General features: G+C 36.8%; 1 protein-coding gene across 1 annotated transcript in view; it reads right to left on the bottom strand.

Annotated features, from left to right (window-relative positions):
• The window catches only part of LOC128210972 (uncharacterized), a 124,344-nt gene that overhangs the window by 66,497 nt on the left and 31,724 nt on the right, over nucleotides 1–26,123 (bottom strand). Inside the window, exons 23-62 of the mRNA XM_052915331.1 lie at nucleotides 25,860–26,054; nucleotides 25,139–25,285; nucleotides 24,726–24,914; nucleotides 24,267–24,434; nucleotides 23,775–23,978; nucleotides 23,267–23,395; nucleotides 22,768–22,956; nucleotides 22,317–22,457; nucleotides 21,547–21,735; nucleotides 21,057–21,185; nucleotides 19,786–19,986; nucleotides 19,341–19,478; nucleotides 17,459–19,075; nucleotides 16,995–17,180; nucleotides 15,900–16,022; nucleotides 15,231–15,419; nucleotides 14,613–14,744; nucleotides 14,027–14,212; nucleotides 13,680–13,814; nucleotides 13,005–13,196; nucleotides 12,400–12,558; nucleotides 11,853–12,059; nucleotides 11,510–11,641; nucleotides 11,156–11,332; nucleotides 10,377–10,505; nucleotides 9,757–9,945; nucleotides 9,192–9,323; nucleotides 8,616–8,807; nucleotides 5,720–5,845; nucleotides 5,123–5,305; nucleotides 4,605–4,946; nucleotides 4,339–4,430; nucleotides 3,695–3,920; nucleotides 3,325–3,485; nucleotides 2,438–2,624; nucleotides 2,046–2,177; nucleotides 1,542–1,727; nucleotides 1,119–1,256; nucleotides 652–843; nucleotides 188–316 (exon numbers count right to left, since the gene is read on the bottom strand). Coding sequence (XP_052771291.1) covers nucleotides 188–316; nucleotides 652–843; nucleotides 1,119–1,256; nucleotides 1,542–1,727; nucleotides 2,046–2,177; nucleotides 2,438–2,624; nucleotides 3,325–3,485; nucleotides 3,695–3,920; nucleotides 4,339–4,430; nucleotides 4,605–4,946; nucleotides 5,123–5,305; nucleotides 5,720–5,845; nucleotides 8,616–8,807; nucleotides 9,192–9,323; nucleotides 9,757–9,945; nucleotides 10,377–10,505; nucleotides 11,156–11,332; nucleotides 11,510–11,641; nucleotides 11,853–12,059; nucleotides 12,400–12,558; nucleotides 13,005–13,196; nucleotides 13,680–13,814; nucleotides 14,027–14,212; nucleotides 14,613–14,744; nucleotides 15,231–15,419; nucleotides 15,900–16,022; nucleotides 16,995–17,180; nucleotides 17,459–19,075; nucleotides 19,341–19,478; nucleotides 19,786–19,986; nucleotides 21,057–21,185; nucleotides 21,547–21,735; nucleotides 22,317–22,457; nucleotides 22,768–22,956; nucleotides 23,267–23,395; nucleotides 23,775–23,978; nucleotides 24,267–24,434; nucleotides 24,726–24,914; nucleotides 25,139–25,285; nucleotides 25,860–26,054 — 8,190 coding nt within the window. The remainder of the gene's footprint in view (nucleotides 1–187; nucleotides 317–651; nucleotides 844–1,118; nucleotides 1,257–1,541; nucleotides 1,728–2,045; nucleotides 2,178–2,437; nucleotides 2,625–3,324; nucleotides 3,486–3,694; nucleotides 3,921–4,338; nucleotides 4,431–4,604; nucleotides 4,947–5,122; nucleotides 5,306–5,719; nucleotides 5,846–8,615; nucleotides 8,808–9,191; nucleotides 9,324–9,756; nucleotides 9,946–10,376; nucleotides 10,506–11,155; nucleotides 11,333–11,509; nucleotides 11,642–11,852; nucleotides 12,060–12,399; nucleotides 12,559–13,004; nucleotides 13,197–13,679; nucleotides 13,815–14,026; nucleotides 14,213–14,612; nucleotides 14,745–15,230; nucleotides 15,420–15,899; nucleotides 16,023–16,994; nucleotides 17,181–17,458; nucleotides 19,076–19,340; nucleotides 19,479–19,785; nucleotides 19,987–21,056; nucleotides 21,186–21,546; nucleotides 21,736–22,316; nucleotides 22,458–22,767; nucleotides 22,957–23,266; nucleotides 23,396–23,774; nucleotides 23,979–24,266; nucleotides 24,435–24,725; nucleotides 24,915–25,138; nucleotides 25,286–25,859; nucleotides 26,055–26,123) is intronic.

A 26,123-nucleotide genomic window follows, 5' to 3' on the forward strand; every position in this document is an offset into this window, starting at 1 on the left:
ATCTAACTTCTGGCTGCAGTTGCTGCAACCTTATCTCTGTAGGGCACATGAAGGAGTTAGCAGGAGATAAAATAGATAAGGGATTGACCCTTAGATTGATTCATCCCTAGATTGGATTATTAGCAATGGTGCCAGAAATATATTCATTTAATGTCATAGAGTGTTTTTTACAAACTATGTAGCTCACCCTGTAAGGTCTGGTGAAGTTCAATTCTCCTTCCACACTGATACCTCCAGTGAGTTCATCGATCATGAACATGTTTGCCGCATTCTCATCCCCGATAATTGCATATCTAACCTGACCGAAAGGTACATCCTGTGGGCAAAATGTTTAAAAAAGGATATGCAATTATTCTCAAACCCATAAAAAAGAGGATAAAAAATATGCAGTGACTATAAAGCCACTATGGTTACATTGGAAAACAAAAAATATCTACCATATAAAGCCAGTCATTCCGATGTAAATTACACAGCCAAATTAAAATGTTTCACACTCAAATAGCAACCAATTCTTTATAGGTAGGTAATGCTGAAGATCTGATGATGTATGGCACCTATTCTTGCCATTTTTTTTCTCCCTAACTTAAATCTATTTAGATATTTCAATAAATACAAACTATAAACAGTAAACTTAACAGAAGTTTGTCATACCCTGCCATCAGCATCTGAGCAGCACACTTGAGTGAGGAAGGTTCCCGGCCTGTATGACGTGGTGAGCATGATGTCACATGACTTGTCGTCACATACAGGAGGGTACATGTTACGTATTATGTTTATCGTCACGAAAGCATTGCCCATGGCAATCCTTGGTGTCATAGCCATGTCACTGACGGATACTTCAAACTGAAAGGTAACAGCATTGTATGTATGTATGTATCTCTTTATACCTTGTGGTCAAGGATAAACCATGAAAGTGAAAGCACTTATTTCCAACAGGGTCCTTTGTTTTTTGCTGAAGGGACAGCACAATGAAAAGACAGTGGTGGGATACAACGAAGTCTGGGTGCTATACCCTAGCTCTTTTTCGAAGAGTCCCCTTGGTTCTTTTATATGCTCTGTGTAAAGCACATTCTAAGATGATTGAGCATCAGTTATGGAAGATGATGATTTTCACTTACCACAATTGTATCCCTGTTTATAAGTGTAAGTGATCTTTTAATGTAGACTTCTCCAGAGTCAGCTGTCACATCAACATAGTCAAGGATATCATTGGATGACCTGTCCACTGCGGTAAATACAAGCTGGTTGTATGGAGCCTGCATAGGAGAAAGAATATTTTGCAACAGTCAAATAAAAAAAGCAGTCTTGACCAGAATTGGTTCATTTTTGAGAACAAAGATTTTGGGGTATTGATTTCTTTTAAAGTTGCAATTTTTGTTGAATATTAACACAAGAACATTTTATGTGTATTCCGTATTTAGATATTTACCAATGATCCAGGGGTAGTATATGGAATCTTAAAGAACTTCAAGTTTTTAAAGCATTAAAAAATCATGGCTTAAACATGGAATAAAGATTGGAATGTTACAAATACAACTTACCCTAAGATCCTGATCGACAGCTCGGACAGTGAGAATGTCGACTCCCAGGTCTTGCACCTCATTCACTGTCACTGTGTAGTTAGTTTGGAGCCAGACTGGTGTGTGAAGATTACAGTCCACTGATATCACAACAGTTGCCGTGGACGACCGCATTGGGGTACCACCATCCTCAGCCAGCACACGGACCTGTAGATTTGGGAGAGAAAAGGCTATGATATTTTTCAAGATTTATGTTCAAATCTGTGTTAGTAAAAAGAAAGACTTTCTTCAAATGGGAATAGTGAATACCTTAGTAAATTTAATTTCATGGTAGTCATTTATTAAATAAAAAATATGTGCTTGTATCAAAAATTTCCACATAAAACATATTTCCTCTTCAAAACAATTAGTGGATGAATAATAATATAATATTTGATTTTTACAACAACTGCTTTCAAATAATTAGTCCATAATCATAACTATAATATCATGCCATAAGATTAAAACAAAATTATAAGTCCTTACAACAAAGGTATCTCTATCAGGCAATATATTTTTTGTGGAGGTGTAGATGACACCTGTTGCCGGGTTGATGTAGAATCTCTCTGGAGCCATGTTGTCTCCGATGATCGAGTAACGCACAGAGTTGTATGGTTTCTAAAAAAAGAGATTGAATTATGAATTGAAATGGTTACATTCAGTTTAACTTAAACTTGGAGATCATTGACTAACTTGTAATTTTGTAAATTCCTGTGAATTTCTCGAACATTTACACAATTCACAACTTATGCAAATCAAGATAGATAGGGTACCTACCAAAATTATGTGTGTCATTTTAATTCAGTCTACAGGACAGGACATATTACACTTTTCTCAAAGCAATATTGTATATTAAATTAGACAAAATTACAACTCACAACAGTGTCTGCATCAGTGCTGTCCACCTGCAGGACGCGATATCCTGCCCCGGCTGTGCACGGAATGGTTGTGGAGTATGGCATGTTTCGGAAAACGGGCGGGAACAGGTTTCGTATCACGTTGATGGTCACCTGGGCATTCTGGGTTGATATCCTGTCCTCATTGTCCTTTGCCTGCACAGAGAACCTGAATACCAGAAGAACAACAAGATTAAAGCAAGGATCATTATAAAACACTTATTTGAAATTTTGAAAAAGAATGCAAATCATGTCATAAGAAAATAGTACTGGTGTTCTGTAAGAGAGTATCCCTGACTGGGCTCAAACCCACAGCCTCTTGGGTGAGAAACTGAAACTTATACCACCAGACCAATCTCATCCTAGTGGGGTTCAACCCACAATCACTTGGGTTTGAGGCAGACATCTGTACCACAAACCACTCTCATCCTTGTGGGCCTCAAACTCACAACTTCTTAAGATGTGGACACCTATACATCAAGACCACTCTCACTTTAATGGAGCTTAAACCCACAACCTCTTGAATGAGAGCAGATACGGACACCTTACCACCAGATCACGCTTACACTCATGGGGCTTAAACCTACAACCTTGTAGGTGAGAGGTTGACTACGGTACCACAAGGCCACTCTCACCCTCTTGAGTGAGACTCAGAGGCCGACACCTAAACCACAAGACCACACTCACCCTCATGGGGCTCAAACCAACAACCTTTTGGGTGAGAGGCAGATACCGACAACTTACTAGACCACTTGATCCTTCTCTTTCATTATGTAACATTAATGCCTGTTTCAGGAAGCATGTGAAGGACCATAAAATTGGAAGCAAAGTAAATTTCATTAATATAAAAAAAAAAACAATAGCTATACCTGTACGCAGTGTTGTCAGAGCGATCATAGTAGAGTGGCAGGCAGATTTTCAACTGTCCAGTGCGGCAATTCAGATGGAAGTATGGGCTGAAAGTGATGTTCTGGCTGGGGATGTTCTGGACAACATTCACCACTGTGTAACATATTGTGTTCCAGTGGTCCTGGGGAAACAAAGAAATCATAGGCTTAGCATTGATCGAGAGGAGACAAGGTCAATTTGTTTTGCGTGATCTGTCTGTTAAATAAACAATGATATTACTAGAATCTAACATAAATGCTGAACAAATCTGATTGGATGCAAGCAGAATATGTATTTCCTGCTGTCTGAAAGATTCTGTGACTTTGTTAAAAATAAAATTCAGACTCATACCAGTAGCAGCCTATCGGCATCAGAACCTGTGATCGTCATAACGAGTGTGTTGGTTGGGTCAGTCTCCATGATTGTGGCATTATACACAAGAGGGTTGAACACAGGTGGGTGAATGTTACGATCAATGTTGATGCGAACAGTGACCACAGCACTACGCGGTGGAGAGCCCATGTCATAGGCCATTATTCGCCCAATGTAATAGTCACGTTTCTCCTCAAGAAGAGATCTGTAAACACAAGTGCAATGTACAAGATTATTATCTAAACAGATACATAGATAAATTTTTAAGACCATCAATACTTTTTCTCTTGTAACTCATCACAGTCCAGTATGAGTAGCATTAACTGCTGTCAATTAAAAAAAATCATATGTATCAGTGGATGAAATAAACACAAGCTAGCAAGCCCTGTACTGGAAATATTTCTCTCGGGCTTGTTGAAATTCTGAATTCTATACAGCACGGCTTCTTCAAAAAATTTGATGCCAAGCAGTAGTATAAGAATTCGGGCTTGTTCATTCAAAAGTGCAGCTACAGGCTTGTTCATCCAAAAGTCTAATTTCGATGACTGACGTATTTTTCATCTATGCTGAAGCCAGTTGCAGGCATTAGATTAACATTTGATTGTTCTTGCTGTAATACATACCTTCCAACACAAATGAGCCCAGTCCTCAAATCAAAGTCGAAGTAGATTTCAAATGTTTCATCACCAATCACCTCAAACCGGACTGCCTCGTTCTGAAATAAGCATCAAGTGCATGTATAAAAACTTTATCATCTATGAGAAGTGACAGCACATTGGTATTGTGTCTTGTCTATGGCCTTTATGATGAGATGTATCACATACCAAAGCGTTTCATAACAACAACAATTATTTCTGAGTTATTTTTAGTACATATCTACCCAACTTACCACGTTGTCCTGATCAGTGGCAGTGACTGTCAGTATGCTGGTTCCCACTGATGTAGTCTCAGAGATTGTTCTGATGTAAGGCGTGTTGATGAATGCCGGATCATTTTCATTGCGGATGATGTTGATCCTGACTTGGGCATTCACTGCAGAGGACCTTGGAGGGATGCCATCATCTGTGGCCCGTACGGTCATGCTGACAGCGCCGACCCCAATTGTGGTTAGAGATTGGCGTACTGTGAGAAGGCAGGTGTAGGGATTCAAGTAAAAGTAGTCCTCTAGATTGGTTGGAGGTTGGAAAACATTTGGTGCTGAGATGCTTTCTATGTCACACCTGACAAAGTCCTGTGAAACAAAACAATGCTCACAATTAACAATGCAATAGAGCAAATTCATGACCTTCAATCACAAAAAATACTGTTTGAACATTAGTTCAACCTGCTAAATATTAAACTCTCCATTTCTATCCAAAAACAATTATCAAATATAGTGATAGCTTGCAAAAAATAGTGTACACTTGCATTGTCATCATCCTCAGCAAAGATCTGGACCAGACTGTATCCCAGCACAAAGTTCTCAGTGATAGTCCTCTCGTAGTCCTGGGTGGTGAAGACGGGAGCTGTGGGGTTTCGGGTTACACTAATGGTGATGTTGGTGTAAGCAACCTGACTCGGCATTGCACTGTCATAGGCCAACAGCTCCAACTATAACAAGAATCAACACGTTACATTTCAATAAAAATTATCTTTGATATATGTGTTTTAAAAAATTGGACAATGAAAAAAAGTCATGACTTTGCTGTTACTTGACTTTAAAGTAAGCATATGATGCTATGCATGTCGTCAATGGTTGGAAATCAAAGTACTGGGTAATCTTTGAGAAAAAAAAAAAAAACTTATAGCCATAAGTCTAAACCTATGCATATATCTGTTTAAGGTAAAAGGGTGCCTATTACTTTAAATTAAGGTTTTTTATCAGTGTACTTGAATTTTTCATAATTCATTGTAACTTTTACCAGGTAATATTAAGTCAGACTCTTAATAACAGTTCTTTAAAGGGATAAAACAGTTACACAAAAAATTATAACTTTATTATCTTACAATATGTGTACAACTTACAGTGTATGAAAGGCTTGTATCAAGGTCAAGGTCATTAGCAACCCTGATATCTCCAGTGTTTCTGTCTATGGTAAAGAACGAGGCTGCGCTGAAATACCTGCCTGTCAGACCATACACTAGCTGGCCCTGCAAAAAAAATCATCATGCCATCACATGAATTAATTAGTAACAATATATGATATGTTTGTCCATGAAATTAATGGACAGTTATATTGTACTAGTGCAACAGATGAAAGAAGGTTATTTATTGTAAATTATTTCTAAGGCTTTTAACTAAGAGATTGCAGCCCTAATATACTTATATGTAACAGCCAAAACATACCAATAGCTAAAAACCATAATTAATAACCAAGAGCTGACAGCACTAATATATCAATAGCTATCAGCCATAATATTATATTGGCTAACAGCCCTAATATATCAATAGCTTACAGCCCTATTATAACATAGGCTAACAGTCCTAATATATCAATAACTAACGGCCCTAATATATCAATAGCTTACAGCCCTATTATAACATAGGCTAACAGTCCTAATATATCAATAACTAACAGCCTTAATATATCAATAGCTTACAGCCCTATTATAACATAGGCTAACAGTCCTAATATATCAATAACTAACAGCCCTAATATATCAATAGCTTACAGCCCTATTATAACATAGGCTAACAGTCCTAATATATCAATAACTAACGGCCCTAATATATCAATAGCTTACAGCCCTATTATAACATAGGCTAACAGTCCTAATATATCAATAACTAACGGCCCTAATATATCAATAGCTTACAGCCCTATTATAACATAGGCTAACAGTCCTAATATATCAATAACTAACGGCCCTAATATATCAATAGCTTACAGCCCTATTATAACATAGGCTAACAGTCCTAATATATCAATAACTAACGGCCCTAATATATCAATAGCTTACAGCCCTATTATAACATAGGCTAACAGTCCTAATATATCAATAACTAACGGCCCTAATATATCAATAGCTTACAGCCCTATTATAACATAGGCTAACAGTCCTAATATATCAATAACTAACGGCTCTAATATATCAATAGCTTACAGCCCTATTATAACATAGGCTAACAGTCCTAATATATCAATAACTAACAGCCCTAATATATCAATAGCTTACAGCCCTATTATAACATAGGCTAACAGTCCTAATATATCAATAACTAACAGCCCTAATATATCAATAGCTTACAGCCCTATTATAACATAGGCTAACAGTCCTAATATATCAATAACTAACGGCCCTAATATATCAATAGCTTACAGCCCTATTATAACATAGGCTAACAGTCCTAATATATCAATAACTAACGGCCTTAATATATCAATAGCTTACAGCCCTATTATAACATAGGCTAACAGTCCTAATATATCAATAACTAACGGCCCTAATATATCAATAGCTTACAGCCCTATTATAACATAGGCTAACAGTCCTAATATATCAATAACTAACGGCCCTAATATATCAATAGCTTACAGCCCTATTATAACATAGGCTAACAGTCCTAATATATCAATAACTAACGGCTCTAATATATCAATAGCTTACAGCCCTATTATAACATAGGCTAACAGTCCTAATATATCAATAACTAACGGCCCTAATATATCAATAGCTTACAGCCCTATTATAACATAGGCTAACAGTCCTAATATATCAATAACTAACGGCCCTAATATATCAATAGCTTACAGCCCTATTATAACATAGGCTAACAGTCCTAATATATCAATAACTAACGGCCCTAATATATCAATAGCTTACAGCCCTATTATAACATAGGCTAACAGTCCTAATATATCAATAACTAACAGCCCTAATATATCAATAGCTTACAGCCCTATTATAACATAGGCTAACAGTCCTAATATATCAATAACTAACGGCCCTAATATATCAATAGCTGACAATCCTAATATAACATTTGCTAACAACACTAATATATCAATAGCTAACAGTCCTTGGATATATCAATGGTTAACCACCCTAATATACCATTATATTACCTCTAGTGCTAGAACTACCCTGAGGATCTGAATCAATACATCAGCCCCTAAAGCATACTCCCTTTGTCTGGTCATAATGCTGAGTGACACATCAATGGTTACCAGGCAAGGTTAAGTGTGGTGATAAAAATGTCAGCTTCTCATGGAAGAAATTTTGATTTGGAACCCTACATTTCTAAGTTTTATACAACTGACAGCAGAAATTATGAAAGGTTGTTTTAAGACCAACTTGTACTGGTTCCTTCCCAGCCAGATTCTTATCAGCTAAGAACGAGGAGACATAAAAAATACAACATGATTAGCCTGAAGATGGCTATCCACATTATTAGCCTGAAGATTGCAATCCACATGACTAACCTGAAGATGGTTATCCACATGACTAACCTGAAGATCACTATCCACATGACTAACCTGAAGATCGCTATCCAAATTACTAACCTATGACTTACCTGAAGATCGCTATCCACATGACAAACCTTAAGATAGCTATCCACATTACTAACCTGAAGATTGGTATCCACATGACTTTCCTGAAGATCGCTATCCACATTACTAACCTGAAGATTGCTATCCACATGACTTACCTGAAGATCACTATCCACATGACAAACCTTAAGATAGCTATCCACATTACTAACCTGAAGATTGCTATCCAAATGACTAACCTGAAGATCGCTATCCACATCACTAACCTGAAGATCGCTATCCACATTACTAACCTGAAGATTGCTATCCACATGACTTACCTGAAGATTGCTATCCACATGACAAACCTTATGATAGCTATCCACATTACTAACCTGAAGATTGCTATCCATATGACTAACCTGAAGATTGCTATCCACATGACTTACCTGAAGATCGCTATCCACAGCCCTTGAGCGAGAGTACACTACAGTTCCAACGCCCTCTCCTCTGTTGATTGTTGTACTATAGGGCGGGCTGTTCGTAAACACAGGGGGCTGCTGGCTACGAAGTATGTTCACACGCACAGTGGCAGTTCCGGTCTTCTCCGGGGAGGATTGGTCACGTGCAACAACCAGGAACTGAGAACGTACAATATGAAAATATTATTTATGAAGGCTTATGATTCTTTATGAGTATGATATTTAAATCATACAGCCTATTAGCATGATTACTGATCTGACTAGATTTCATTAAAAGGCACCTTTTTGTAAATTACTGGTTGAGTGTCACAAACATAGAACATGTATAAAACATGCTTAGATTCTCTCTGTTTCATACATATGTTAGAGCTGATATAACATTTGATTAGAAAGCTGCTGAAGAAAATAACAAAAAGGATTCAGAATTCTGTTTCCTTTTATTTTTCTCCGCCACATAAATTTTACTTTTCAATCATCAGTTGCTTTTTCTCAAGAATTATAAAATATTTATTATCATCTATGTAAAATCAAACCCAGACAAACCTCATATCTATTGATGTTGGTGTTTGTGAGTATGCTTCGCAGTGAGATGAGGCCGGAGAAAGGGCCCAAGTAAAACACATCAAATCCAGTACCACCATTCTGCAGAGTCCGCATTTCATAACGAACTGTGTCCTAAAATAACAAAATACATGCATTCATTGACCAAGACTACATATATACTTCTCTAATCACAAATTTCACCTGCCAATGACACTCACTACACCTATGTGACCTTGACCTTCAAGCTAAATGTCAAAATATACAGAAGCCCAAGATGAGATGAAAGGTGCAATTATCCTTGATAATTGGGTGATAAAACATACATCAATTTTAACTAAATCATATTTCATTACGCAAAAATACTTGCCGTAATTTGATTTTAAATCCCAACACATAGTTTATCATGATCGTGAAATGATTCCATTTAAAGGTCCTAAAACTCTTTAAAAAGAGAAAATTCATAATATATACCAAAACAAAAATAGTGAGACAAACCTGATCCTAATATAAGAGACTTAAGAATGTATGAGAAATAGGGGCCTGATTCAAACCATTGAATACTTACAATGACATCATTGTCGATGGCTCGAACTTGTTGAACGCTATTTCCGAGGGCGGTATTTTCAGAGATTGACACTTCATATAGCAGCTGATCAAATCTTGGTGCATTCAGGTTCCTCTGGACGTTGATAGTGACATTTGCAAAAGCTGTCTGTACTCCAGTGCTGAAGGCTTTCCTAGCTTGAACCCTCAACTAAAAAAAAAAAAAATTATGTTTATTGTTCTAATATAAGGTGATTTGATGTGATTTGAATATCTTGCTCTTATTTCCCTGATAACATATTACTTGATGTAAATCAGAATGTCAATGTATATTTTTATACAGTTTGACAAAAGTATTCATTAACAAGATATGAACTAAACTGTGTATAACAAAAGATGTTGATTTATTGTTTGTCTCATTTTTCAGTTGCCATGATTACAAACAGGCTTATGATCAAGTCTAGACTCAGACTCAGCAATTCTTTATCAAGTTAAAAATAATCAACTTATAATAGTACAATTTCGAAGAGTAATAAATTTCAGTAAATTTTATCATCAAACTCAACTAGAAGGAAGAATGATGAAAGATTTTGCAATTTTGCCCCTTGAGTCTGAACGCGGACAAACTAAGGCTCCACTTACGTAGTAGACAGATTTCTTGTTGAGATCACCTGTAAGGTGGTTACGGAGGTAGATCTGGCCATTGGAGGAGCTGATGTTGAAGTAATCAGGACCGCTGCTGTACCCAACTATAGTGTACACTATATCGGGCTGAAACATTAACACATTGAAATTTAAACATGCTCGGCATACTTAATTGCAATAGAAATAGATCAAAATTTGACACAAACACATTACCTACTCATTGTATGATTACCTTGAGAATTGGTATACCATCTAAGTCAAAGGTTGTTTAAGTAATAAGAATTGAAACCAATAATGACACAGACATGTACGTACATATAGATTATAAGATTTTTGGTCACTATAATAACAATAATCTTATAAAAAAAATGCCATGCCACAGCAGTGACCCATTTTAACAGGAAACAACAAGAGCCTTGCTAGCAGGTGAAAATGATTGACATTTTTTTATTGGTTAACAGGGGTTTAAATCAACAAATATTTTAGCTAAAGTTATGGGACTGCTACTAATTATGTTCTATAAAACCTCAACTTTCATTCCTTAAATGAAACGGCCTTTCATGTATTATCGTCCGATGGACGCAACATCTTTGGATATCCTACGATCGCGTATAAATATACAATTCCATTGAAAATTGTTTATCTTCGATTTTCACACACTTTAACCAGCCCCTGCATTCATACCCCCATTATGACATCAACTAGGCAATTCATTCCTTAAATAATCAAACAAACAGGAATTTCTTATGTTTTATATGTATAGATAGAGGACTCACTCCAGGTTGGGCCTGAACTCTGGAAACTGAGGAGGCCACAGCGACGTTCTCTGTGATTGTGACTTGGTAGTCTTGGGAGGAGAACTGAAGTACTTCCGTAACCCTGGTTACAGTCACATCCACAAATGTTGTATCGGAAAGTGTTGGGAACCCCCCATCAGTCGCTCGCACTTGGATCTGTTTAACAGTAATAAATGACCATCATATTCTACAGTTAAATGCATGAAAATTATAATGACATGTAATGCACCATCAAAAGCTTAGAGTATTTTTATCAGATGGAAAATAATACAAATGTTATCATTTCAAGCATTACATTAAAAAATGGTGTTTTTTATAACACAGAATCCTTACCTTGTAGAAGCTGGTTGCAGTGTTCTCTACAGATGCAAGCAGGGAGATTCGGCCATCCACTGGGTTAATGTAGAAATAGTTTGGTGCCTGTCCGTCCCCAACTATCTCATAGCGCACAACATTGTCTGGGGCCTGCAAGCAATGTTATAGTGTTTATTCATGAACAACCCAAGTCATGCTGGACTACACAGGTCATGCTGAACTATGGAACCAACAAATCACTATCGGTATCCTTAAAAATTAATTGGTTAAAAATACAGTCCTATTGAGTAATATTTGAAATTCATTGTATCTCATAAATGACAGAGAATAACAAAGGTATTTTAACTTCAGCCATTCTTACATTTTCATCATCATCCGTAGCAGTGAGCTGCACAATAAAGGACCCAGCAAAAGCATCTTCAGAGATGGTAGCCTGCAGGTTGTTAGCGTTTGTAAATACGGGCGGGAATGTGTTTCTACGCACAGTAATGTACAAGATCTCCACGGCAGAGCGACTGGCAAGGCCAGGGCCCAACACATTTCCACCATCCACTGCATACAGCCTCAACTGGAATGAAAAAAATTATTTAGTTTATTATTACATTAAAGATTTTTTAAGTAATCAAATAGAAAATCATGTAAGGCATAGTTGACCAATTTGTTGGCAGCTAAGATAACCTTTATCAAGTACTTTCTCATTATTCTTCAGTTATCTCATGGTAATTTTTTTAAATCTAAATCTAAATCTCATATTCAAGTCAACATTCTCAAGATACAGTTGAAATAGCTACCTGTATTCTCACTTTTAATTTCTTAAAAACAAAACTGGAGCACTGTGCACTCATGTACAAAATTCTACTTTTAATTCTCTTTAAATTATAACAAGCTATCAATGCATGTTATCTCACCTGATATTGGTTAGCTGTGTCAATGGCGAGGTCCTGGGCATCCTGTACAAGGACATTGTACACGCTCGACCCCTGAGATGAGCTGACAGACTCAAGGTAAAAATAGGTGGGTGCCAGGTCGTCTCCGATAGCTGTCACTCCAACCAGGTTGAATGGAGACTGAAATATCAGTGAAAAACATATAGAAAAATATTACTGAAAAAAAAACATGATCAGTGAACTTTGATATTTTACCATTTCCTTAATAAATAAATGGTCATACCAGCAATTCCTAGTTAATGCCCATTTAAAATTAGGGAATAAATACTGTTAAAATATTTCCTGACAATATTTAATCAGAAAAGCCCCAGCCATAAAATGGGTTGAAAATCCGAGGCACTTATATATGTTGTTGTTTTTTTCACAAGATCAGATAATACACAGAATCATATTGGTGTATAAATAATTGTACATACTATGGACATCACTGATTAGTTCAATACAAAAAAGTTCTGTTTGAATGTACTGTTTTCTTTAGATCTTATTTATTAAAAAATTGTAAAATACAGTAATATTATGATAATTCAAGTATTTGCTAAAAGACACAAATAAAGCTAATGTTTCACCTGTGTATCAGCATCTGTTACTGTAAACCTAAATATGGATGCCCCATTGTTTATGTTCTCGTTGATGGTGGCTGAGTATGGAGTTGTCTGGAATACAGGCGGGAACTGGTTCCTGTACACGCCCACAGTCACTGTTGCAGTGTTGGTGCCTGCCCGTGAAGGGTTCCCCAGGTCTCGCACTGTTATTGTCAGCTGTAATGTACAACAGGATTTCATTTATTATGGCTATTACTATACAGTGGCAAAATAATTTGAAAACTATGCATTTTTTTTGTAATCGCTATTTTCCAATGCAAAATCAAAGCTATTAATTTTCAAAATTTAAGTTTAAGCATTATTTATTTCATCAATAGTATACATATATGTGTGAGAATAGAGGTGATAACTGTAATTTTAAACCCAAAGGTTTGAATTGTTCCAAGGAAAGAACTGAGGCAACCAGTTTGAATGCTAGAACAATCTTGAAGAAAATAGTCTAGTATGGCCAAAAATGAACAAAATACTTGAAAACTTTTCATGCAAAGGCTTGTCACAAATGACTCTTTTTAATTCATTAATCAATATATCTCTTGCTATTATACCTTAAATCTATTGTAATTTTCAAGTCATTTTTCTGAACCCACCTGCGAAATACAGCCTCAATAAGCCCTGATTGAGTACGGAAGCAGTAATTACCGTATACTGGCTGTCCAGTGTGTTGTTGTAAGCGGGCCTGATAAGGGAGATAACTCCTGTAGATGGCGACACCTGGAAGTACTCCTGGGCTCGCACACTCCCAATTAATGAGTAGCGAACCACGTTGTATGGGGCCTGCAGATAGAAGCAAATGATTGATAATACTTGTATATCTTTTATGCTGGCTAATGATAATAAACATTTGGAAAGTTAATGTTGATGTTTTACATGTACAAATTTACATGTGCATTTTCTTTTCAAGGATAATGTGAAATTTTAAAATGCTTTAAGACTAAAATCCAATATCAATTTTAAAGATAAGTCTTATAGATCAATGTGACACTTACAGCTGTGTCCCGGTCGGTAGCGGAGACCCGGATTATCTCGGTTCCAAGACTCTGGGACTCTGCGATCTGAGTGTTGTACTGGGTCTGTGTAAATGACGGCGAGAATCGGTTCCTTGTGATGTTTAAGTACACTATGGTTGTGTCCATCAGGGACGGGAAACCACCATCAGCTGCCAATACACGTACCTGTGGGGGGAAAGGTATGACTTTATGTTTGGGTAAGTTTTTGCCAAGAGTCAAGTGATACATGCTCACAATACAACTGAACCTGATCCCGATTGCAAGAAAACTTTGAAGTAATATTGGTATCCTTGTTTATAAAAATGTAATTGCTTCCCATTATACAATACACAATGTTGATAAAAATTGTTGAAAAAGTTGTGATTTCAATACACAAGACCCTAGGATAGAATCACAGACAAAAGATATTATAATATCACCATGACGAAACAAAATAAAAGTATTCCATATAAGAGAATTTAAAGAATTTATATCATATACTGATACATTATTTACTGGCACATCTTATGATAACCAATACATGTAGTTTGTTATGATATAAGAAATCAGGTTATTGTGTACTCACTCTATACTGTGCTGCACTGTCAACGTTAATATTTGTGCTGTATGAGATCTGGCCACTGTTGGAATCAATGGAGAAAAGACTGGGGGCATTGTCATCTCCGATAATGCTGTAGGTCACAACATTGAATGGCCTCTGGAAAAGTGAATAATTGACTTAGTCAATACTAATTTATTTTAGCTCGATTTTGACTGATAGCTTATCAAATCACTCTTCAGTTGGTTTCCTGGACAAAAACCAGTACTGAGTCATTTTTTGAGAGGTCATGAGAAAGTACCCCTAGTGGGGATCGAACCCATTACCTCTTTGGTGAGAGGCAGAACCTTTACCACTAGACCACTCTGACTCCTTTCGCATAAATATTTAATTTCAAATGCTTTCTTCCTTTCATAAAGCAAAGAATACAGAAAAGAAGCTCTACAAAGAACATTGTACCTGTATTTCAAAACAAATAGAGCAAATCATTTCTTTGATAAATAAAAATCCTTATATAAACACTTTTTTGTGTGGTCACTTTGCAATAAAATAGCATTCATGTGGCAAATGTCGATAAGTTCAAATAGATAAATATGTTGTTCATGCACAAAGATACTAATATATAGTGTGTAAACATGAATTTACAGTGTCATCTTGATCGGTTGCTGTAACAGTGAGTATGGTGGCACCCTGCCGGTAACCATCAGTGATGTCAGCGGTATAGATTTCGTTGATGAATGTGGGCGCGAACTTGTTTCTCAGCACATAGATGGTGATGGGTACAATCTCGCTGGTCAGCTGGGGAGAACCACGGTCTCGTGCACGAACGTTGTACTGTTCAAGACATGAAATTGCGTTTATACATTGTCTAGTTATTACCATGGTTACATTTTCTCCTCTTTGTTTAAAATAACCTTTTATTAGAAAGATTGTAAACAATGTGACTTGTGCAAACCTTTTTAAAAAAAACAAGTTTTTCTCCAAACCCGTGAAAATTCATGTACCCGGTATTACTGATTATGAAAATTTGAATTGGTCTTTCCATTGGACTGTAACAAAATTATATAATCCATGTAAAATAAACATGAAAAACTTAAAATGTACTATAAATAGACATAAATGAAACATTATATTCATAGGGTGAATTGTTGAGAACTGTCTTAATGTTAACATTATTGTTTACTTTCAAATCTTTACTGCTCTGAAAGTTTAATGGATACACATGTGATCTGCAGTATTCCAAACATGTGTTGAGACTATTTTTCAGCTGAATAATCCGCCCATAGAAGGAAGCAAAATAAAAAGTCTACGTACCGTGTACTCATCTTGGGCCTCATTATAGAGATTGACCTGGATGTACATGACACCCGTTACAGAGTCAAGGCTGAACCTTGTCACCGTCTCGTCAATGAAGTAGCGCATCTCATTGTTTGGACTCTGAAAAAAAAACCCAGAAGAGTTTTTTACTTGAAACTTTAAATACAGTTATATGACAACAGAGAAGATTTAAACTGTCTGTTTAATATGTAATAAGAAGCCTTCCCTAAACATAGAAGTGAATATCACATTGTCTTAAAAAAAGAACTTGATAAGAACTTGATAAACATATACAGAAATCATAGGCCTTTATCAGTTCTCGCAAAAATGTACATTTATATTTTTACCCCAGTAAGGTGGTGGTGTTTAAGGTTATTTATACTCGAACTTGGGCCTTGCCCATTCGGAGAGTTCTCCAATGAGATTGTTAGTCATTTTAGGTTTTTGAAGCATAGTGCACCAAAAGAATGTAACCCTGGTTAGAGCTACCCTGGTTCTTTAACATGCATCAGTGTTAAGCACTGTCACTGTGTTTTTTTCAGTTGTGCGACCCCTGGATTATCAGGCAAATGTGTTACCACCAGACCACGGATTTGCCACAAGTAAAAGACTAGAGGTTGCTTTTATAAAAAAAGCTAGTCTCCTCATTGTGTAATCATAGCTGAGAAAAAATCAATGATGAAATTTGTTCTTTTGGACTAGGGATGAACCAACAAAGGGATCATCTTCTGGTCATGACCAACTAGCATACCAGGTATGGCGTTCCTTCTAGTTATTGGGTGGAAATTAAGTGTGGCGTTCGGACTGGTGACCAACAAATTGTTTTTCACCTGGAGGTCATTGTGACATTGTCCCTCTGACCTCAAAATGTATAGGGGTCATCTACTTATCATGACTAACTAGCATACAAAGTATGAATTTCCTGGGCTCCAGAGTTCTTTAGTTTATGATCAGAACATTTTTCCATGCAAGGTCATGACACTTTGACCTTTGACCTACTGATATCAAAATAAGGGGTCATCTACCTGTCATGACCAACCTTTAAGTTCCTGGGTCCAGGCATTCAATAATTTACATTAATTTCTGACTTACCGAAGGGTCAAGGTCAGATGCTCGGACTGTGAGTATGCTGGTGCCAGGTCCTTGTGTTTCAAGAATGGTGGCAGTGTAAGCCTGCGCTGAGAAAGTGGGTGTGTACAGGTTACGTCGTACTGTTACAAATACTGTCTCTGTGTCAAACAGCTGTGGGCTCCCAGAGTCACGTGCACGAATTGTCAGCTAAAAATAGAAAACAGATAACATAAGTCAACAAACTGTAGTACTGAAGAACTTCTACTTCACTTTGGTAATATACCTAATGATGTTATAATGTGAAGTTGTCTTAACTTTTCAAAGATTCAATTCGGTTCAAACCTGGATATTGACTTGAATGGTACTGCAGTAAAAAAATGCATACTATTAATTAGAGTCTGACAAAGATTTTTTAAGTATTTTTAAAACTTAACTCATTCAGGTGTTTTCATATCAGACTTTCAATCTTATCTACAATTTAATACCCTGTACTGAGTGGCTGACTCTTGGGTGATTCTTTGCTGTAGACTGACCACACCCGTGTTGGAGTCAATCCTGAAGAAAACTATGGCATCTCCATCACCAATCAGGTCGTATGTGATTGTATTATATGGTGCAATGTCGTTGTCCTGGGCAGTGGCAACAAATATTTGAGCTCCTATGTTTGCATTGTAGTCAATTGTTGTATCATATGGTGTGCCTACAAAGAATGGTGCAACAGTGTTGCGGATCACATTAACCTCAACACTTGCTGTATTGAATGAGGATCTCGGTGGTATTCCATTGTCAGTAATCGAGACAGAGAATGTGTATCTGCGTGTATCAGCATTGTCATTCAGCAGAGACTGTCTCAGAGTGACGGCCCCTGTGGCAGAGTTGATGGTGAAAAACTGGGCTGCTAGGGAGTTTAAATTTGTCTCTCTCATGCTGTAGGTGATGACATTGTGTGGGGCTCTGCTGTCCAAATCTGAGGCACTGATTTGGAGAATATTTACTCCCAGTGACTGTGTCTCATCAATGGTAATATTGTAGGATTGCTGTGTGAACTGTGGATCAAAAAGGTTTCTGTTGACACTGATGGCAACCAAAGATGTAGAGCTTCTGGCAGGATTACCGCCATCCCTGGCCTCAATACGTAGCTGGTAAAATGAAGCAGAATCCAGACTTAGGTCTCTTGCCAATGTTATGTTTCCTGAACTTGGACTAAAGCTGAAATACACAGTTCCTTCATCATCACCAATTATCCTCAGTGTCACATCTCCAAATGGGGAAACAGTGTCTGCATCTGTGGCTGTCACTCTCTCGACGAAGCTTCCTACACCCAGAGATTGCTGAATGGTTCGTCTGTAAGGCGCATTACTAAAGACAGGGGAGAATTGGTTTCTTTGTACAGAAATGAAGATAGTGGCATCTTGTATAGCTGATCTGGAAGGTATGCCCATGTCGAAGGCACCAACAGTTAGAGAGTATGTGTTTGGAGCATTTGCGTCAAGAGCGATATTGCGGGCAAGATAGATGATACAGGAGTCCTCGTCAATGAAAAAGTATTGACTTCCTGACGAAGAACGAAGGAAGCATTTCACAATGTTGTATGGAGGTACAGAGTCTGCATCTGACACCAAGACCTGAACCACGTCAGACCCCAGGATTCCATTATCAGCGACTTGAGCATTGTACGATGCTGGGAAGAAAACAGGTGCATTCCTATTCCTATCTACTGTAATGTAAACAATGGTGCTGTTGCTGAGACTGGGTACACCATTGTCGTATGCAGTCACTCGCAGGTTGTATACTACATCAGTGTTTCCAGCAAGATTCTGGGTGACTGATATCACTCCGGTATTGGCATTGACTGCGAAAAATGCCGGGGCATTGCCATCGCCTGTTGCTCTGTATGTAATTTGGCCAAATGAGTTTCCCTGGTCTGCGTCAAGTGCCGTCACCGTGAATATGCTTTGGGAAAGGGCAGTGGATTCACTGATGTCAATTCGGTAAGGAAGGTTGATGAAATATGGCGTGTTCTGATTGCGGATCACATTAATTGTCAGAGTGGCTGTGTTAACATTGCTCCTGCCCGCCTGGTCAGCCAAAGCAACTGTCAACTGAAATGAAGATTTCAAACAGGTTATCATCAAAATTTACTTTTTCATTATCTGTGCTGTTATTCAATAATGCCCAAACTTTTCTTCCTTAAAGAGCATTTGAATAAAAGCACATCAGCCTGACCACGTTATCAACCCATACACTATGAAGTGGGAACAATAATAAGTTCAAATACAGTAAATATTACTAAAACATTTTCTTCCATCTTAGACATATTGACATTTTATTTTATCTTATAAGGCACACATTTTGAAAGACACTTACAATGTATTGAGCTTGTGACTGGTCAGAATACAGGGCTGACCGTAGCTTTACTTCTCCAGATGTCTCGTCAACGAAGAAGTAGAGGGGTGCGGTGTTATCACCAGTAACTGTGTACTTCAATGTGTTGTAGGGAGCGGCCTGAGAAAATAATACAGAATCTTATATAAGTTTCTTTTGCAAGAAATTAGTCAAAGCATGAATTTTTTTTAAATGAACAATAGAAAAATCATTTCCAATTGTTACCCTGACATTTTGGGAAAACATCTTTTGCTTTCTCGGAAATATTTTCAATTCTAGATGACCATGTGTGGATCTAGTAAGGTTTTTGTTTAGATACAATATGATAAATTATACAGAGGATTTTTTTAAAGTATTTGTGAGAGCACTTAACTTCTTCATTCTCACAAGACTTCACATAATATATTTAACAGCAATTTGGACCCACCACATCATTATCGCGAGCCTGGAAGGTATAGATTGCCGTGTTGAAGCCGACAGACTCAAGAACGGAGGTTGTGTCCTGGTAGTTTGTGCTGACCGAGGGTTGGAGCCACTGAGGGGTGTTTTCGTTCAGCGTTAGGCTGAAGTACACAACCTCAAACGTGGAGCAAGCAGGGTTTCCATTGTCTGAGGCTCGTATGCGCACCTACAGGAAAAACATGTATCATTGGTTAATGCTGTATTAATAACCACTTCTATTTCTTTCAGAATTATAGAAGAATTAATCTACATTACACATATTTCAAGCGATGTACCTTAAGTTTAAGAAGTAATTTTTGCAAGGAGCTAATTCAACTCCCAACTGAGTCTCGTAATCCATACGTATTTTTTATCAAATATACAATACAATGAAACTCATCAACAAGCGGGCATTATCATGAAATCTATAAATCAAGGTATTCAAAATACGAATATGTTGTGAATATCGAATACAGGGTTATACCATATTATAATGTTAAAATTTGAAAGGGTTTTATGTGCTGAGAAGGAATATGATAAACAAAAACAAAAAATAATATATCAAACAGGTTTTTTGGTATTTAATAATTAAAAACAGGCTCATTCATATCCAATTCACATCCAATTCAATTGGAATACAGAGCCCACAATAACCTTTTCTGTAATGTAGTTTCAGCCATCTATTATGCACATCAGTTATCAGTAACAAATACCCTATCAAAGGTTTCAGCCATCTATTATGCATATCAGTAACAAATACCCTATCAAAGGTTTCAGCCATCTATTATGCATATCAGTAACAAATACCCTATCAAAGGTTTCAGCCATCTATTATGCATATCAGTAACAAATACCCTATCAAAGGTTTCAGCCATCTATTATGCATATCAGTAACAAATACCCTATCAAAGGTTTCAGCCATATATTATACATATCAGTAACAAATACCCTAGCAAAGGTTTCAGCTACCTAATATGCATATCAGTAACAAATACCCTATCAAAAGTTTCAGCCACCTATTATGCATATCAGTAACAAATACTCTATCAAAAGTTTCAGCCACCTATTATGCATATCAGTTATTAGTAACAAATACCCTATCAAAGGACACCAGAACTGAATACGGTGACCAGGCATCAACATTTAACATCATGGCAAATTAAGGAGCTGTCGGAGAACTACTTCATTTCAGGGTCAGATTCCTTAAAGACTAGACCAAATTTACACCCAATAAAGGAATGCATAAGTTTTACTTACAGCGTAAGTTTCCTGTGATCTTCCAAACAAGGAATCAGTTGTGCGGACCACTCCATTCTGATCAATTCTGAACAAGTTCACTGCCTCGTTGTCCCCAACAATGGTATAGGACACTGCACCAAACTGGGTCTAAAAGAACGTATCAAGCATGGTGTTATCCACTATATCAGTAATTTACAAAAATAACTCATAACTTTTTTCCATATTTATAATGTTTGAGACTAGTCGTGTGCTTGTATATTTTACCGTGTTGTTCTTAATCATTTTCATTTCTCGTTCTTGTATATTAAATGGTTTTGTTCTTGTATTTTTTACTGTGTTAAATACAAAAATGCAACAACAAAATCAAGTGGAATTCAAGATAATATGATGAATTTATGAAGACATGCCTGCATTTTAATAGTGTTCAAACAGCATTCTGGGTAATTAAGTATCTGAATGTTTGTCTTAAATATTTTAAATTATTGATAACAATTTTTTTGAAGCTTACACCATCAGCATCAGTGGCAGTGACGGAGAAGACGCTGGTTCCAGTGGCAACACTCTGGGAAATGTCGGTGCTGTAAGGCGTGTTTTGGAACACGGGACAGTTCTCATTACGAATCACGGTGATTGTCACTGTGGCGAAGTCATTGCTCTGAATTCTTGGAGTGCCGTAATCACGGGCATATACTGTCATCTGTAGTTCAGTTTAAAAACAAATATAACAGTTATGATCATAATTATTCTACATAATACAGGATATGTACACTGGAAGAAATAATCTCTTAGTATTATACTGAAAGAGAAAGACCATTAACCATGCTGCTTTTTTCTTAATAATTTAGTCATTAACAATGTGTTTGGTTGGCAATCACTTGTTAACTCTAGTAGAATAATAATCATAGTATGTAAATAAGAGATACAACATAGTTGTATTACCATTTATCAATCAAATAAACTGAGAGACATAGACAAACAACAATAAGGCATGGCTTTGATACAGTTTTGTTTGTCAACTCATATGTCAAAAATAAACAAACACTTGTTGAGCTTTGTGGTTTGTGACACCAAGCTGGACAAGTGGGTTTCCTTCGAGTACTCGGGTTTCCCCCACAACACAAGACCACACTCTCGCGTAACATCGTGCCAACGAGAGCGATTGATATAACCTGTAATAACTTGTTTCACAATTGTTGTAAAATAAATATGATTAAACTAACTATATGTCATAAAGCAATGAACTGATAGGTGTATTTTACTTTAAAATGCACAACTCACAGTATAAACATCATTGCCGGACAAGACGTCATTCTGCAGGGATTGCCTTGCGGAGATCGCGCCCGTGGATGGGTTCAGGTCAAAATACTGAAGAGCTTCTTGGGTACCAGTGGCAAAGTACTCCACATTGTTGAATGTGTTCTATAAATGGTTAAAGAAATTCATCATAATGTATGCCGATGAATACATATATTCAAATACATACAATTTGTGAATACAGACAAGTTCATGTACTTTTTCATCTTGTATCTGTGTTTGTGCTCTCAACTGCCGTACTCTGGTATAAAAGCATACAGATCTATTCAAAAACCTTTAAAAACTTCAAGCATAATAAATCAGACATCATAAGATTTAAAAGAATTTAGAGTTATATAAGTGGAAATGTTCGGTCTATTTCATAATTAAATATATTTTAAGATCTTTATCTATTCATCTGTTGATTTGTACGCACCTGCAGTGAGTCTGGATCGGTAGCCGACACAGTGATGATGGTGTTGCCAAGTGTCTGTGTTTCAAGAATGGTAACTCCGTAGATAAGCTGATTGAATGTGGGGGGCAGGGTATTCCGCGTAACAGTCACAGTGACTGTTTCCGTATCAAACAGGGCCGGGTAACCATTGTCATACGCTTGCACTAGAAGCTGTAAGGGAGGTCAAGATAGGTTGAAGATTTAATGACATTTATTAGAATTACCTGGTACTTTTCTTTGGTTTATCATAACAAACAAACAATACAGTCAACTGCACTCATTTTAGTAAAAAAATCAGATTCAAATTATACAGGTAGGTATCAATGTTAAGAAAAAGCTTAAAATTAGCAAAATAGGATCAGCCAGTTAAAATCTAATAGTATCGTAGAAATATTTTCGTAAAACTGATTTTCTTTATAATTTGATGCCTCAGGTTATGAGCCACATGTTATAATATCATAATTGTTAAGCAAGGCCTTACAGTGTAGATGGTGGTTGTGTCTGTCTCTACGCTCTGGAACAGTGAAATTTCTCCCGTGTCTGCTTCAATCCTGAAGTAGCTGAGGGCCGTGTTCGCGCCCACTAGGCGGTATTTCACCACTCCGAATAACTGGGAAAATATAAACATGCACACAAAATAATGGTTATCTGTCAAGATGTTGTTGTTGTTTTCAAAGCTTATTTTAATTACCCGTAAACAATTAATTACGCTAGAGTTGCCTTTAATTTTGAAATCTTGAAATCCATCTTTCCACAGTTAAAATATATATTTAGAGGAAATTTAAAATACTGAACAGTCGAAAACCTTCATAAAAAACAACAACATTTCATAATCAACATAAATCATGAAAAACTAGCGAAATTTCTAGCATAACATTTTAAGTATCTTATTTTCCCAAAATGAACAGAAAAAGCCTTGGAAAATGGGAAAAAAAATATTTAAATGATGTATACCAACAAAACACAAGTAATATATTGTTGTTGCTTACACTGTTGCCAGAAGTAGCATCAGCATCAGTAGCAGTTACGGCGAAAATGCTCTGCCCAATTGGTTGAGTCTTTGGGATGCTTGTACTGTAAGAACCTACGATGAACTGGGGTGCGTTTGTGTTACGCAAGATGTTCACCGTCACTGTGGCCAGAGTTGATGCTTCTCTCTGAGGTGTACCCCCGTCAGTTGCCCTGACTGCCAGCTGTAGGGAAAATGACAGGGATTAGATTATTTTAAAAACAATTTCAAGGTATGATTAAAAAAACTGAAGTACTGGAAAAGAGATTTGTGTATATTAAAATATTACAATTGGTAATCGGTACTATCTATCTCCTAAGTCAAGCCTTTTAAAAAATATCTCTTTAAAGAAAAAAAAGAAGAACTAAAATCATCAAAATTGAATATGAAAAAAACTTATACTAGCAACAACTTTCAGCACTCCGTGAGCTTTCATAAAATGAGTTTTCAAGATTCGGCTGCATGGGCTTACAGTGTATCTGGCAGGGCGAGCCACTTCATTGACAAGTGCTTGTCGCAGGCTAATCTCCCCTGAAGTGGCTGAGTTCAGCTGGAAGTACGGGAGGACATCAACAACTTGTCCAGTATTGGTGTTGTAGCTTGCTGACACGAGGGTGTAGTACACAGTGTTGTGAGGTGGCTAAAATAGTAATGGATAGCTAAAGATATCCTGTGGTGATTAAGCATTCATTATAACATGAGTGGATCCCAATACTCATTTGTTTTTTTCAGTTCATCAAATGGTTTAACTTTCCCCAAGATAAAACAGAAAAGCAAATGAAAGTAACTAACATAAAAATGAACATTAAGCAATTAGCAATGCAGAATATAACCTCAACATGTATCGTATGTTATAAAATAACTAGATTATCAAAATGTCGTGAAGATAAACAGACATAGTTCAAATTAACAATAACAAGTCCTACTCTACCTGGGAGTCACCATCAGTTGCCGAAACAACCAAAAATGGAACTCCAAGGGCCTGGGTCTCCGGTATTGTGGCCCCAAACTGAGCATTGCTGGTCCAGATAGGGGCCTGAAAGTTGCGTGTGATGTCCACAATCACCACAGCCGTTGCACTGCGAGCTGGGATACCATTGTCAGTGGCCAAAACACGCACCTGAAGGAATGAATGCAGAACCTTCCAAAGCTGTATTTATATAATAAATTATAAATGTTCATGTTTAATTATATTTGTTAAAATTTGATAGTCAATTTAAATATGGATATTGGTTTTGAATTCAAAACCATATTTTTTTGTCTAAATCATTGAGTAAATATTTATTCATGCAAAGCTTGCTGCAAACACATGAACATGCTAAAATACTTCATACCGGTACTTACATAATATCTATCCCTGTTTTCGTTGGCAAGATTGGAACGGACTGTTATAGTTGCTGTGTTCTGAGATGTCCCAAATTGTGCGATGGAAAAGTAGGTCGAAGCTGTGTCATCACCGATCACTTGGAATGTCAGCTGGTTAAACTGTGACTGAAACGAACCCAAACCATTCAAAATCCAATGAGCAGCAAGTTGTTCAAAAGTTAAGGAATATGTCATGGGAAGAGCGTAGTTGAGCAAACATGTTCACTAGTCTTCTTGTTTTTGTTTCTATCTAACAAGGGGCATAACTCAATAATTATTAAAGCCAGAGTTATGGGCCTAGCTACGCATGTGCGTATTACCTCTGACAAACTGTGTACAAAGAATCATTTGAATATTTTGCACAGATTTTGAGTTTTGATAAAGGTTAAAGTTTTTGCACTTTGACAATGGCAATGGCACCAATGCTATTATGGTACCCTGACCTTGGAAAATCGGAAACAAACTCAAAATTGGTCTTTTCACAAATCAACGAAAGAAAACATTTTAAAACCATATTCTGAATCTCAAATTTCATGGCAGCTCATTTTAAAAACATTTTGATGATATATAAGGTATTTATCAGCTATTAAAATCAAGAAATGTCTTTGAACATTAAAAAATAACATAAAAAATTCCTGAGCATTACAAATATTGTTTTATAAGGAATGTAAGATTTAAATTTGAATAAAATATTCCATACATTAGTGTCTTGGTCCTGAGCTGATACTGTCATCACAGAATTGCCAATTGATGTGGACTCTAGGATGGTTGTGTAGTAGGTAGAGTTGAAGAACAAGGGAGAAAACTCATTCCTTGTTACTGTCACAGTCACAGTGGCACGATCAAGCGCAGTTCTAGACTGGGGCTGTCCTTGGTCACTTAATGTCACCTCAAACTAAAATACAAGGATACCATTTCATATATAAGCTAGCATGTGTATTGAATGATTCAGTGGGTGAACAAA

Source organism: Mya arenaria, chromosome 2, assembly GCF_026914265.1.
Source record: "Mya arenaria isolate MELC-2E11 chromosome 2, ASM2691426v1".
NCBI lineage: Eukaryota > Metazoa > Mollusca > Bivalvia > Myida > Myidae > Mya > Mya arenaria.